The sequence below is a fragment of the Chelonoidis abingdonii genome, chromosome 22 (genome assembly GCF_003597395.2).
Source record: "Chelonoidis abingdonii isolate Lonesome George chromosome 22, CheloAbing_2.0, whole genome shotgun sequence".
Classification (NCBI taxonomy): domain Eukaryota; kingdom Metazoa; phylum Chordata; order Testudines; family Testudinidae; genus Chelonoidis; species Chelonoidis abingdonii.
This window is the reverse complement of record NC_133790.1, coordinates 27,037,075-27,049,483: the sequence shown is the minus strand read 5'-3', so window position 1 is coordinate 27,049,483 and position 12,409 is coordinate 27,037,075. Positions and strand designations below refer to the sequence as shown.

At 51.6% G+C, this 12,409-nt stretch overlaps 1 protein-coding gene across 4 annotated transcripts in view; it reads right to left on the bottom strand.

Annotated features, from left to right (window-relative positions):
* The window catches only part of RBM19 (RNA binding motif protein 19), a 478,789-nt gene extending 474,235 nt beyond the window's left edge, over positions 1 to 4,554 (bottom strand). For 3 of the 4 annotated variants that reach the window (XM_075060157.1, XM_032800001.2, XM_075060156.1), the window contains exons 1-5: positions 4,392 to 4,551; positions 3,304 to 3,486; positions 2,008 to 2,139; positions 1,746 to 1,784; positions 908 to 1,130 (exon numbers count right to left, since the gene is read on the bottom strand). In XM_075060157.1, the coding sequence (XP_074916258.1) occupies positions 908 to 1,130; positions 1,746 to 1,784; positions 2,008 to 2,139; positions 3,304 to 3,486; positions 4,392 to 4,427 (613 nt within the window). In that variant the 5' untranslated portion in view covers positions 4,428 to 4,551. Of the gene's footprint in view, positions 1 to 907; positions 1,131 to 1,745; positions 1,785 to 2,007; positions 2,140 to 3,303; positions 3,487 to 4,391 lie in introns of all 4 variants that reach the window. The other variant, XM_032800000.2, reaches the window with a different exon arrangement.
* Positions 4,555 to 12,409: the final 7,855 nt, after the last annotated feature.

The following is a 12,409-nucleotide window of genomic DNA, read 5'->3' as shown; positions in this document are numbered from 1 at the left end:
CAATCCCCTTTCCTCTTCTCAGGTCAGATGATCAAATCCTGCCACAGCTGGTAAGGATGAGAAGCTGTTACTATCCAATGAGCTACTGGGTGACATTGATTAGATGGTCTGGTGATTCCCAGCAGGGGGGTCCCATCACAAAAATCACAGATACAACTGGCATTACAATCTCTCAGCACACCGGCCAAGGTCTAAACAGGCCATGGATGTGAACACTTCCCTGCTACCACTGAAGTTTTCCATACAGCAGGGAGAATCCTTCTCTGCTAACGTTCATCCTACAGGGATCAACAGAAGGCTTTGGCTTTCCAGGCTGTCGGCCTTTTCCTGGCACTAAAAACACTTTGCCATTTAAAAAGATGGAACAGCAATACACAAGGACATGGAAACACACACTACTCTGGAGACCCACGCTCTGCATGTTAATGGGTTCTTCATTACTAGTTATCCATATCACAACAGCACCCAAGGCACTGAAGTGCTAAGCATTATACAGGCAAAAGACACACGCATAATCCCTGACCCAAAGAGCTCACAATTTAAACAGACAACATAGACAAAGGGGAGGGGAAACTGAGACATGCGAGAGAGTCACTTGGGTAGAGGAACCAGGGAGTCTGCAGTTCAGATTGTTCAGGCTCAGTGGAGAGGGACTGAGGGCCTCACCCTTTGTTACCCACACTGATAAAACATGCTGAAACCATAGATACTACGCAGTTTGTGTCTCCTCTTTTGGGATATAGGGCTCGATCCTGTGAGGGGCTGAACTACTGCAATTCCCACCACCTCCAACGGGATCTGAGAGCATACAGCATTTTCCAGGAGCTGCTCAGCATGCCTCAGGATCAGGCCCCATATTAGTACACCATTGAAGAGAGGGATGAACAGAGCAGAGGGAGAAATTTACTTTTGGTGCCTGTGGTTTCTTGCTCCTCATGGGGCTTGCCCCTGCCCTCCTCCTCTTCGCTGAACTCCTCTGACTCATCTGAGTCAAAGTTCAGATAATCATCTGTTGGCTTTGATTTCCCAGTCTTAGGCTCCTCTGCCAACGTGTCATTAGCCCAAGTGGCCACTTGAGTCCGTTTTTGATGAACCACCAAAAATTCTCTGAATGCCTCATCTCCTTCCAGCTGTTGGAAAAAAACAACACACATGAGCAGTGAAGACAGACACTGGGGCAAGTGGCCAAGTTTAGATCAGGGTCACTGTGTAATTCCTCGCAGGTATAATCTCAAGGGAAGGAGTCTGCTTTTCACCTGCCAGGGCTGATTTCCCTTCCATGAGATGCAGACAATTATGCTCCATTCATGAATTTACATCCAGTGTTACAGGCTGTGTCATAGTTAAACTACCTGTCTCACCTGAATTAACAGCTTTGGAAGCAGCACTCCTCCCTAATTATAATGCTTCTAATTAAACACAAGTGCAGACAGTAACTCTGAGGCAACAAGTGAAATTTGTAATGGTCTAGTAAGTATTTTGCATTTCTATAAAGCACAATTAACCTGACGATGTCAAAGCACTTTAAGCATGCAACAGAGACAACTAAAAAGTTCACTATTTTACAGATGAGGAAACAGATGCAGAAAGGTCAAGTGACTGGCTCAAGCTGGGAACAGAATCCAGAAGTCCTGGCTCTGAGAACAGGATCAATGCAGAGACTACTCAGCAATTTCTACCCCCTACTTTCTATATCAAACCCTTCTCAGATGGCCAATTTTCACATGCTGCTTTTCTCAACTCACCTCTTTTAAGTTTCCTGTTGTATTTTTCTTCTTTTTATCCTGAAAGAAGCAAACACATACTTTTCAGCTAGCCATGCACCCCATTATACAGACCAGGAAAAAGGCAGAAAGCGCTCACTAAGATCACAAGTGAATGGTAAACCAGGAATAGGACACAGGAGCCCCAAATTCCAGACCCCCGCTGCAGCCACCAGGGTGTACTTCCCCACACAAAGTCACTGATGTACATGTCGCATACCCGAGGAAAGTGAGTGTGACTTACTTTCTTTGTCTCTGTGGGAGCTGGACTTGTTTTGGGCTTATCGGTGAGTTTCTCTGGTGCAGAAGGCTTCCGAGAGTGTTTGCTCCAAGCTCTGGGTTTCGATGGGTCACCGAATGATTTACAGAACTCTACCTGAAAAGAGCCACCAACAAGAAGCCCCGTTTTAACAAGTCCTACTTTTTATTATTTCAGTTGCATTTCAAGCAGAAAGGCTTAGACACTACCATGCTAAGGGCCCATTCAGAACCATCGGTTTATGGGGACGGAAGCTTGTAATTATATTAATCATTTTTGGACATATTCAAACAAGCTGTTCTGTTCTTCATTGTCATCCAGTGCATTGTCTCCACAGAACAAGAGAAAATGGAAATATCTTAAATAATGTTAAGAAGCGTACACACCACTTCAGCCCAGAGATCTGAGACTTTAAATCAGCCTTGCCAGGATCAGCACTGCTGGAGCAAAGAACAGAGCAGACTAATTCAACCAATTCAATTTGGATTGCACACCTGAGTCTGACGGGTCCCCGTACCATCAATCTGACCAAAATTAAGAAGATTTTCACCTGCCTTCCTCTGCTTGAAGATCAAATGCTGCAGATCGTGCCCTACCGCTGCAGTGGTTCCGCTTGGCAGAGGAACTGGTATGGTCCCACTGAGTGCAGGAAAATAGAATGCTGGGGAAATGCCATGTTGATCACGTTGCAGTACCCACACGGCAGATCCTCCTGTCCCCAACCCCTGTATGGAGCCTTAGAACATATTCCAGCTACTGGCCCCAAGTAGCCAACAGCTGCTCTGCGGCTTGCAGGGACAGAGGAAAGGAAGGATTTTATCTTCCACATATTTTCCCAGCACATGGCCTGCTTATTCAGGCCGGACACTGGGCAAATAGTCTCCTGACAGCCTGCTGCCCAAGGAGATATACTGTTTCAAGTAGCATGGCTGGAGCTGTGATAAGGCCACAGAGTCAAGAAAGCTGAGAGCAAAGGTACAGGATATTTCTCCCCTTCACAGCCGCCTTCTCATTTGGTACCAGTCCAGAGTACTCCTAGCCCTTGCCTGGGGGAGGGGGGGGGGGAGAGGAGGAGGGAAGGGAAGCAAGAGACTAGGAATCAAACCTGGCTCCATGAACAGGAGCAGGGATAGTTACTAACACAAGTCACTGGGATGCCTGAGAATCAGTCCACAAACAAGGGAAGCTCCCCTCCTTCTCTACATACACAAATACGATTAGTTCATCCTAAAGAGTAAAATAATATCAAGTAGCAAACGTTTCACTTTAAGGCCAACTCACCGTGATTCTGGCCATGTCTATGAAACTTTTGTTGAAATGATTCATTGCCATTTTGGCTTCATCTTCGGACTTAAAGCCAATAAATCCAAACTTGCGGAACTTGCCATCCCTGGTGAATTTCAGGCTGCAATCAGTCAGCGTGCCAAAGGCTGCAAAGAGCTTCCGGAAGCGATCTTCCTTCATCTGCAAAAAGAGAATAGGCATCAGGGAGGCAAATTATTTATAGGGTGGAAGGTGGTTTATAGACAAGCCTTTGCACTGAAAAGCTCACAGTTGAAGTACACTTTATGATGACTCAGAAACACAATGTTTAGGGCATCACTGCTGTAGCCCTCATCACCCTAATATTAAAGCACAGGTTATATTGATAATAGTCAAATTCCCTCTCAATTTGCAAGCCAGCCCTGTTGTCTCTATATCTGTCTGTCAGACGCAAGATCTTCAGAGCAGGGGCTCTGTATTGGTGCCTTGTTAAGCACAAGTCTGTTACTGACCCAGAATAAACAGCAACCACCACGTGACTTCCACAACTCAGCCTAAGAAGTAGGCTCCCCCTTGCCCAGGGTAAGGATCCTAGCATAATAGTGAGAGTGAGACCCTTCAGAGCAATCCTCAACCTGGGCCCCCTAGTCCTGCAACTTAAGGGCAGCCCCTAGCTCTTGTCCCTCCAGCCCAAACAACTCAACCTTAAAGCTGGCCTCAAGCTCTCCTTGCCCTTCTCCAATACGGGATACCCCGACTCACCTCTCCCCACCCCCCAATTTACCTCCACTCCCCCACCGGACCCCAACCATCCCTCCCCAAGTTGGACCCTTCCCTCGCTTCACCTCTCGTCCTCACGGCTACATCCTACCGGTCCTCTGCACGTAGGACCACCACCCGAGACTATGTCCACCCCTTCCCCCCAGTCCACCTCGGACTACAGCCACCCTTCCTCCCCCCCCAACCCCCCCTCCCGAATGTCTCTCTCCCTCCAAGAGGAGACTCCCCCCTCGGGGCGATGCCCCTTCCCCGCCTCCCCCCCAAATGGGGACCCCGCGGCCGGCCCCTCCCAGGCGGATCACGCCCATTCCCCGCCCCGGACTCACCCCGCTCGGCAGGTTCTTCACGATGAGACGCGACATGGCGGGGAGGGGCCCCGGGCCCGCCCGTTCCCCGCTCAGAGACGGAGCCCCGCGCGCTCAGAGCCGCTCACGCCTCCCGCTGGCCGCCGCCATCTTGGCCGCCGCGAATCACGTGATCGCGCTAACGGCAGCACAACACGCACGTGCAAGGAGGCCAAGGGACGGAGAAACGCTGCGGGAGGGGGAGGGTCGCTCGCCCCACTTCCGGGTAGCTAATGCGCACGCGCGAGTCTGGGAAGGGGGCCGCCTCCTCCTGTGGGTGCAGTGCCGAGGTGCGGTCAGCAGGGGGCGCTGGCAGCCCTGAGCTGCTGTGAGGGGGCGGAACGGACCCAGCCCCGCTCGGCTTGGAGTCTCAGTCCAGGCGTGGGGCGCTTGGGCCCCGCAATCCTGACCAGCGGTGCGTGGAAACCCGGGCCGGGCTAGGGGGACCGTGCGGGGCTGGGCTGGGCTGGGCTGGGCTGGGCTGGCGGGCACAGGCTGGGGGAGCGTGCTGGGCTGGGGGACACAGGCTGCGGGGGATCGTGCGGGGCTGGGCTGGGGGACACAGGCTGCGGGGGATCGTGCGGGGCTGGGCTGGGGGACACAGGCTGCGGGGGATCGTAAGGGGACGGGCTGGGGGGCACAGGCTGGGGGGAGCGCGCTGGGCTGGGGGGCACAGGCTGGGGGAGTGTGCGGGGCTGGGCAGGGGGGCACAGGCTGGGAAGCGTGGGTTACAAGTAGGGTACCTGTACGTCCCATTTTGGCTGGGACAGTCCTTTTTTCAAGCCCTGTCCTGACCGTCCCGCCTTTTTTGGCAAAAGTGGGCGTTTGTCCCATTTACTCTTGCCCATTGGATTGGGAAGTTTTTTGCTGAGCACCTGGTTGAATTCAGCTGGAATTGTGAGTGCTCAACCGCTCTGAAAATCAGGACTTAAGGCCAGATTTTGAAATGTATTTAGACTCTTAATGATGCAGATAGGTGCCTAATAGGAATCTCAAAAGCACCTGGGCCCTTGCTGCATCTTTAGGTACCTAAATACCTTTAAAAATCTGGCCCTTCTCAGATGGGGCACTCAAAACTGTGGGACACTTTTGAAAACATTGTTCTTAACCTCCTATGCCTCAGTTTTCTCTCAGTAGCCTAGGACCCCGTAGGGAGGTTGGCCTGTGAGTTCATTAATAAATATTCCTAAGATGCCATGAGATCTTTTTAAATGCAAGGCAAATGCAGCAGGTCTGAATGAAGGGCACTCAATCTGGAGAGGTGAAGAGAGAGGAAGGCATGCTGCCCCTAGCACATCAGAGATAACTCGTGTACCACATCCCCCAGGTCCTCTCCATAACATTCCTAGCAGAACTTCATCCCCCAGATACAAAGCATGGCAGCGTGGGCCTGATTCTCCAGTGCCTTGTATCTTGTGCAATCATTTAAGCCAGTGAGTGCAAAACACCACCGTATCAGAGCAGTGGCATTTTATATCCACTTTGCACTTGCCTTGCACAGGTGAAAGTGACTGCATGAGGTGCAGGACAGCAATGAATTAGGTCCTGTAGCTTTCAGTGCTGCAGCAGCTTTTGGGGCTATTACAGTAGAAACTGACATGATATATGACCAGACTCCGATGCGTGATCTTCTAGCTCTTTGGCAAACTTGGCTTTTTTTGCTGTAAATGATATGTCTTCTCTTTCCCCTATTACATTAAAAATACGCTGGAAATCTTTGCTTGTGCCAGGTTGTTACTGTGTAAGCCAGGGGTTCTCAAACTGGGGGTCAGGACCCCTCGGGGGTTGGGAGGTTATTACATGGGGGGTCGTGAGCTGTCAGCCTCCACCCCAAACCCCGCTTTGCCTCCAGCATTTATAATGGTGTTAAATATATAAAAAAGGTTTTAATTTAGGGGGGTCACACTCAGAGGCTTGCTGTGTGAAAGGGGTCACCAGTACAAAAGTTTGAGAACCACTGGTGTAAGCAGTTTGAATGAGCTCTCCTCGGACATCTAGTGATGAGCTGATGTCAGGGGAGGGCCCTGAAGACATCTTGGGCGCAGCCAGCGGGACAGCTGGTGGAGAAGGCCAGAGCAGAGCCCCGCAGAGAGGCACGGCAATGAGCTGATGGGGCAATGAGCGACTGCTGGAGCAGAGGAGTATATAAGGTGCCTCCTTTTATGCCCCCTTCCACCCAGAGTGGGAGGTGAACTCTGCGGATGAACCTCTGAACTGTGGGGCTGCACCAGCCAAGGACAGCAGCTATGAGTGGGGTGCAGAGAAGGTAGGGGGTGGGTGGGAACTGGGGAGGGAAGCAAGTTGGGGCTTGCAGGGCTGCTGTGGGCCTCTCCCCCAGCCCCAGAGCTCCCTGCTTCCAGCAGAGGGGAGAGAGAAGCCCCTTCCTTGGAGCTAGCTGTTGCCAGCAGAGAGAGGACTGGGGGGAGTCCTCTGGCCCCAGCCCCCAGGCAGCCTTCCTACACCCCAAACTCATCCCTGGCCCCATCCCAAAGCCTGCACCCCCAGCCAGAGCCTTCACCTCCCCCCACATCCCAATCCTCTGCCTCAGCCCTGAGCCCCATCCTGCACCCTGAACCCCTCATCCCCAGCTCCATCCCTCTGCCCCACCCCATGTGCCTCTCACATTGAAGGGTTTTTGCTAAAGAGGCCCCCCATTTCAAAAATAGCGAAGAGCACTGCCCTAGGTGGTGAACCCAGCCCTTGCGGCTGCTGCCTCTGCCTGGCGGAAGGGTTAGTTTACCATCTAGGTGTCCTGGAGATTTTACTTCCCCAGGATTGCTTCCGTCTACCTGTTTTGGTTGTGCCCATTACCGTAATCACTACATACTTTCATTCCACTGAAGAAAACCAGTATCTAGATCAATAAAGAATTTAAATACAAGCGGAGATCTCCAGCAGCGAAGCCACTCGTGACCCAGAGAGGGAGCTCTTTGCTTGTCTAATGCCCTAAGATTCCAAATATGATGCACAACACGGAGTCTTGAAATTCAGGAGTGATTGAGCCGGAGGCAGGGAGAGCGCTGGGCACGCACAGGTGTGGTTTGCTCTGATGTTAGTCTGCTGGGTGTACATGGGCCTGGCTGTGTTGTGGGTGTTTAGACCTGTGGTTGGTAGTTCTACACCCAAAGAATGATGCACAATTTGCCCTTACACGCACTGGGGACATTTACCAAGCTCTTGTGGCCAGTTCACTGGCTCTGTGCCACCTGTGCCCTCCCCTGTACCCAGGGAATCCCTGTGCAGCTGCTTAAGCTGCTTTGTGCTACTGGAGCTGCAAACAGGGATATCCCCAAACTAACAAAAGATCCAAGTGTCTTCCCCCCAGCCCTAGCCCCAGCCCTAGCCCCATTTGGAAAAGACACAGGGTCTGATTCTGATCTCAGGCCAGTTGAACTCCACTCCTGACTGCTAACCTTAGAGACCAATTGGGGTTGTGTTCTCAATCAGATAGGCATAGTGTCCGGGGGGGGGCGGGGCGGGGGGGGGGTGGCAGGTTGACCTAGTTTCTAGCTGGAAAGTCTTGTCAAAAAAGGGACCAAACAGTGTCCAGCAAGATCTACTGACCGGACAGCCAATGTCCAGTTACTGCAGACAGAGGAGGTGGGGAGGCACCGGGTCATCATCCACATGAGTCCCTACTCAGCAGGGCCACCTCCGGTCTGCATTGGGCAGCTGCACCTCCCAGCCCTGGCTCCACAGGCGAGTCCCTCCCGACCCAGGCACAGAGCGGGTGGGAAGGGAAAAGCAGTGAGTGACCGAGGGAGAGGGGAAGAGAAGTGAATGGTGGAGCAGGGCTTTGGTGGAAGAGGCAGGGCAGGGCCTCAGAGAAAGGGACAGGGGAAGTTCTGGCACTTCTGCTGGAGTGTCCAGTTTTTAAATATTATAAAGTTGGCAACCCTAGGCGTAGTGGGGTGAAGCTGAGCAAAGGGGAAGTTAGAAGGACTAGCTCCAAAGGAAGGATGGCACAGTGGTTAGGGCCCCTAACCTGGGATATCTGGATTCATTTCCGTACTCCCCCATGACTTCCTTTGTGACCTGAGGCAAGTCACTTAGCCTGTGCCTCAGTTTCCCCATCTGTACACTGGGGAGAATAGCCCTGTTTTTTCCCACAAAGCATCTGAGCACCTCACAACACCTCTCATTTAACGGGGACCAGAGAAGTAAAGACAGACTGGCATGCTGATGGCGAGGTCTATGAGATGTTGGAACAATCTACCTGGCTTCAGCTGCTTGGGCTGGAGAAAGTACTGAGAAATATACAGCAAAGGCCAGTCCTGCCCAGGCTGGCTATACCTTCTCCACAGCTGACAGCTCGGATGTTCCTGAGCTTACTAGCGTACTACGTGCATCCAGACCCTGTTCCTTTACACGTGTTCCTTGGCAGAAAGAATGTTTGTTTGCTACATGTGTCAGCAACCAGTGCCCCATCTCATTCCCTTCTGAGCTCGTGGGGGAGGGGGACCCATTTATGGGATAATGCTCAGGCAGGTGCTCCACAGGTGTAAGTGAGCGTAGCTCCATTGACTCCCCATTGAGGAGCTGGCCCCAGCTCCGCATCAAAGACCAAATTTAGGGATTGGGGATGAGTCTCTCCATGTTTTAGGGCCCAACTTGACACCCCAGGAGGTGCTGAACACCCGCCCCCCAAGAATCAGACTCCATTCAGGTGTTTCAAATGTGGTGCCCAACCCCCCTGAGTCACTATCAGGGGTCAACAGGGTCTGCACAGCTTGCAGCAAGCAACACCTGGCAAATCAGGGAAGTCCTCTATACCCAGAGGACATGTCGCATGGGCAGAGGTCGTGCCTGCTTCCTCCCAGGGACAAACCAGCCTTCCTAGCACCCAGATAGTGCTGCCAAATGCTGAATCAGGTCATCTTCCCCTTTACCTAGTTGGAGCCTGGTACAGATCCACCTCCTGCCACTCCCCATTTAAACAGTGATTCCCCCACTTCCTCCCCCAAAAAACAAACCTCCCTCCAGGGAGGCACTTTGCACTTCTGGCCCCATGACCTTTCTCCACCTCTCCAGCCTAGGAGGCCGGGGCAGGCAGAAGGATGCACCTGGCATGATGCCCTATCACTGGGTGACAGCTTTCCTAGGGGGCCTGCGATCTGTGAGAACGGGCCCCTGTGTGGCTGCAGCTGCAGGCACAGGCAAGGGAAGACAGCAGCCCTGGATAAAGGGTGGTTGAGTCCCACCCTGGCCTTCCCCTGCATGCTTCCTTCCGCTTCTTAGAGCCCCCTTGCACATCCCCTGGCTGGCAGCATGGGCATCCGTGTCTTGAGGGGCTTGGCTATGAGGAAAGGACGATACCTGTGCTCCAATAACTGTATTGGCAAACAGAGCCCAGCCTTCCCCACGGAGCAGTCTCTGGGCAGTGTCAAGGGGCCAGCCACCCAGTCTCCCTCCCTTCCCCCACCTCACCTCCTTTCCCTTCACTGGGCTGTTGTATCTGTCACTCGGCATGAGGACTCACACTGATGCTGGCATGTCATTGCCTCCTCTGTCCTCTCCAAGATGCCATGGGTCCCTGGAGGCCCAGAGCAGCCCCTGCCATCTCTGTATGGAGAGACCGCTCGGCCCAATAACCAGATGGGCTCTCACAAACTGATGGATTCAGGAAGGCACCTTGATATTAGACAGTCATTCCATGGCCTTGACTAAGGCCCCAGCTCCAAAGCTGGTGGAGTCATGGTGTGGTGATGTCACAATGCCTGCAGTGGAGTGGTGCCAATTTACAATAGCAGACCAGGCTGTATTCCTACAGGGATGACCAGCAATTTCTCTCCATTCGCAGCTCCCCAGAGGACATTCAGGGAGATGGAGTGTACTTAACCAACCTGGTATTTCCTTACGTTTGTTTTAAACCTGCTGCCTATTAATTTCATTGGGTGACTCCCAGTTCTTGTGTTATGTGAAGGGGTAAAAATAACACCTCCCTGTTCACATTGTCCACAGCGTTCATGATTTTATAGACCTCTATCATATCCCCCTCTGTTACCGCTTCCAAACTGAAGAGTCCCAGTCTTTTTAACCTCTCCTCCTATGGAAACTGTTCCATACCCCTCATCATTTTTGTAGCTCCTCCCTGTATCTTTTCCAATTATAAATATATGTTTTTGAGATGAAGCAACCAGAACTGCACCCCATTGTCATAAGGTATATTTCCCAAATCTGAACCTTAGCGTCCAAAATTTGGGTACCTGCATGAAACCTCTAAGCTTAATTACCAGCTTAGATCCGATAGCCTGCCACCACCCATATAATGTTTTGGGGCACTCCGACCTCCCCAACTTTCCCTGGGGACCCCAAGAACCCAAATCCCTTGGATTCTTAAAACAAGGAGAAATAAACCATTCCCCCTTCCCCCCCACTCCCAGACTTTCCCTGAGAGAGACAGTAATCCTGGCACAGAGAGAAATTAGCCTCTCTCTCCCCCTTCCCTCCTCCCCCACCAGTCCTGGTGTTTACACCCACTCTCCTGGGATAAAACAAGGGAAACAAGGAAAGATCAATCAGGTTCTCTAAAAGAAATCTTTTAATAAAAGAAAGGAAAAAGTAAAGAATTATCTCTGTAACTTCAAGATGTAAATATTACAGGGTCCTATAGTTTACAGACAAAGGAAGAAACCCTTCCTCCAGTACCAATACAAATCAAAATATTCCCAGCAACTACACATATAAAAGTTAACCAGCCAGATCCACATGTGCAAATAGAGTAAAACGAACAATTAAAAAGCCTAAATCGCCTGTTCTACTTACTATTTGAACAGAACTTTAGAGAGCCTGTAGTAATGTCTGGTCCCTCTCATACCCCCGAGAAAAGACACACACACAGAACAAAGGACCCACACCCAAAACTTCCCTCCACACAGGGTTGAAAGTATCTTGTCTCCTGATTGGTCCTCTGGTCAGGTGTTTAGTTCCCTGTTTGTTAACCCTTTACAGGTGAAAGAGACATTAACCCTTAGCTATCTGTTTATGACACCCATATTGAAGGTGTGGGTGTACCATGGATTTCCAGAGTGCCGTGACGATATTCTCTGTCTTCTCCTTCCTACTAGTTCTTAAGATTGTGCAATGTTTTGACTGCCGCTGCACATTGAGTGGATGTTTCTGGAGAACCCTCCACAATGACTCCAAGATCTCAATCTTGAGTGGTAACAGCTAATTTAGATCCCATCATTTTATATGTATAGTTGGGGTTATATTTTCCAATGGACATAACTTTGCATTTATCAACATTGAATTTCATCTGACTTTTTGTTGCCCAGTCACCCAGTTTTGTGGGGTCTCTGAATAAGGAGGGTGTTAGCCACAACTCCCACCTACCATGATGATGGGTTAAGCTGACACAAAGAGGATCTAGGGCAGTATGGCAGGGTGCTCTACTCACCGCAGGTATGGGCCTCCCCCTGGATGCTCTGGGGAGTAGAGCAAGGGGAGAGGTGGCAAGGGGAGAGGTTGGGGAGTAACTTGCCAGGTCGACACCTCTCCCCATGATTGTAAACTGTCCCTCCACCTCTGTCTGCAGCCCCTCTCTCATTCCAGAAGCTGCTGTGGCCTCTTTGTGACTCAGCCCCCCAGCCAGGTCACTCAGCATTCCCCCTTTGTGGGTCTAGTGCTTCAAAGTCCCAGTCACTCCCACAGCGACCCAGGCAGACTTCCAGTTCACTGCCCCACCGGTGCCACTTCCCAGCTCTCACTTTCTACTCCAGGTTCCAGCTCAGGGACCCTCTCACCAGCAGCCAGTCTGTTCCCTTCTTGACCTCACTGCCTTTCCCTGCGCCCTAGCATACCTTCCTGGCCTCCCCTCTCTCTGGATTGGCCACCTCCCTTCTCCCCGGGGAGTGGCAGCAGACTGCCTCCCTTCAGCCCCCTTCCTGCTACAGAAGCCCCAGCTGTTCCCACACAGGTGAGCTTCCCCTAATTAGGGCTTTCCTCTGAGCCTGCCCTAACAGGTTAATTGGCCCATCTGGCCTCCATTAATCCCTTCA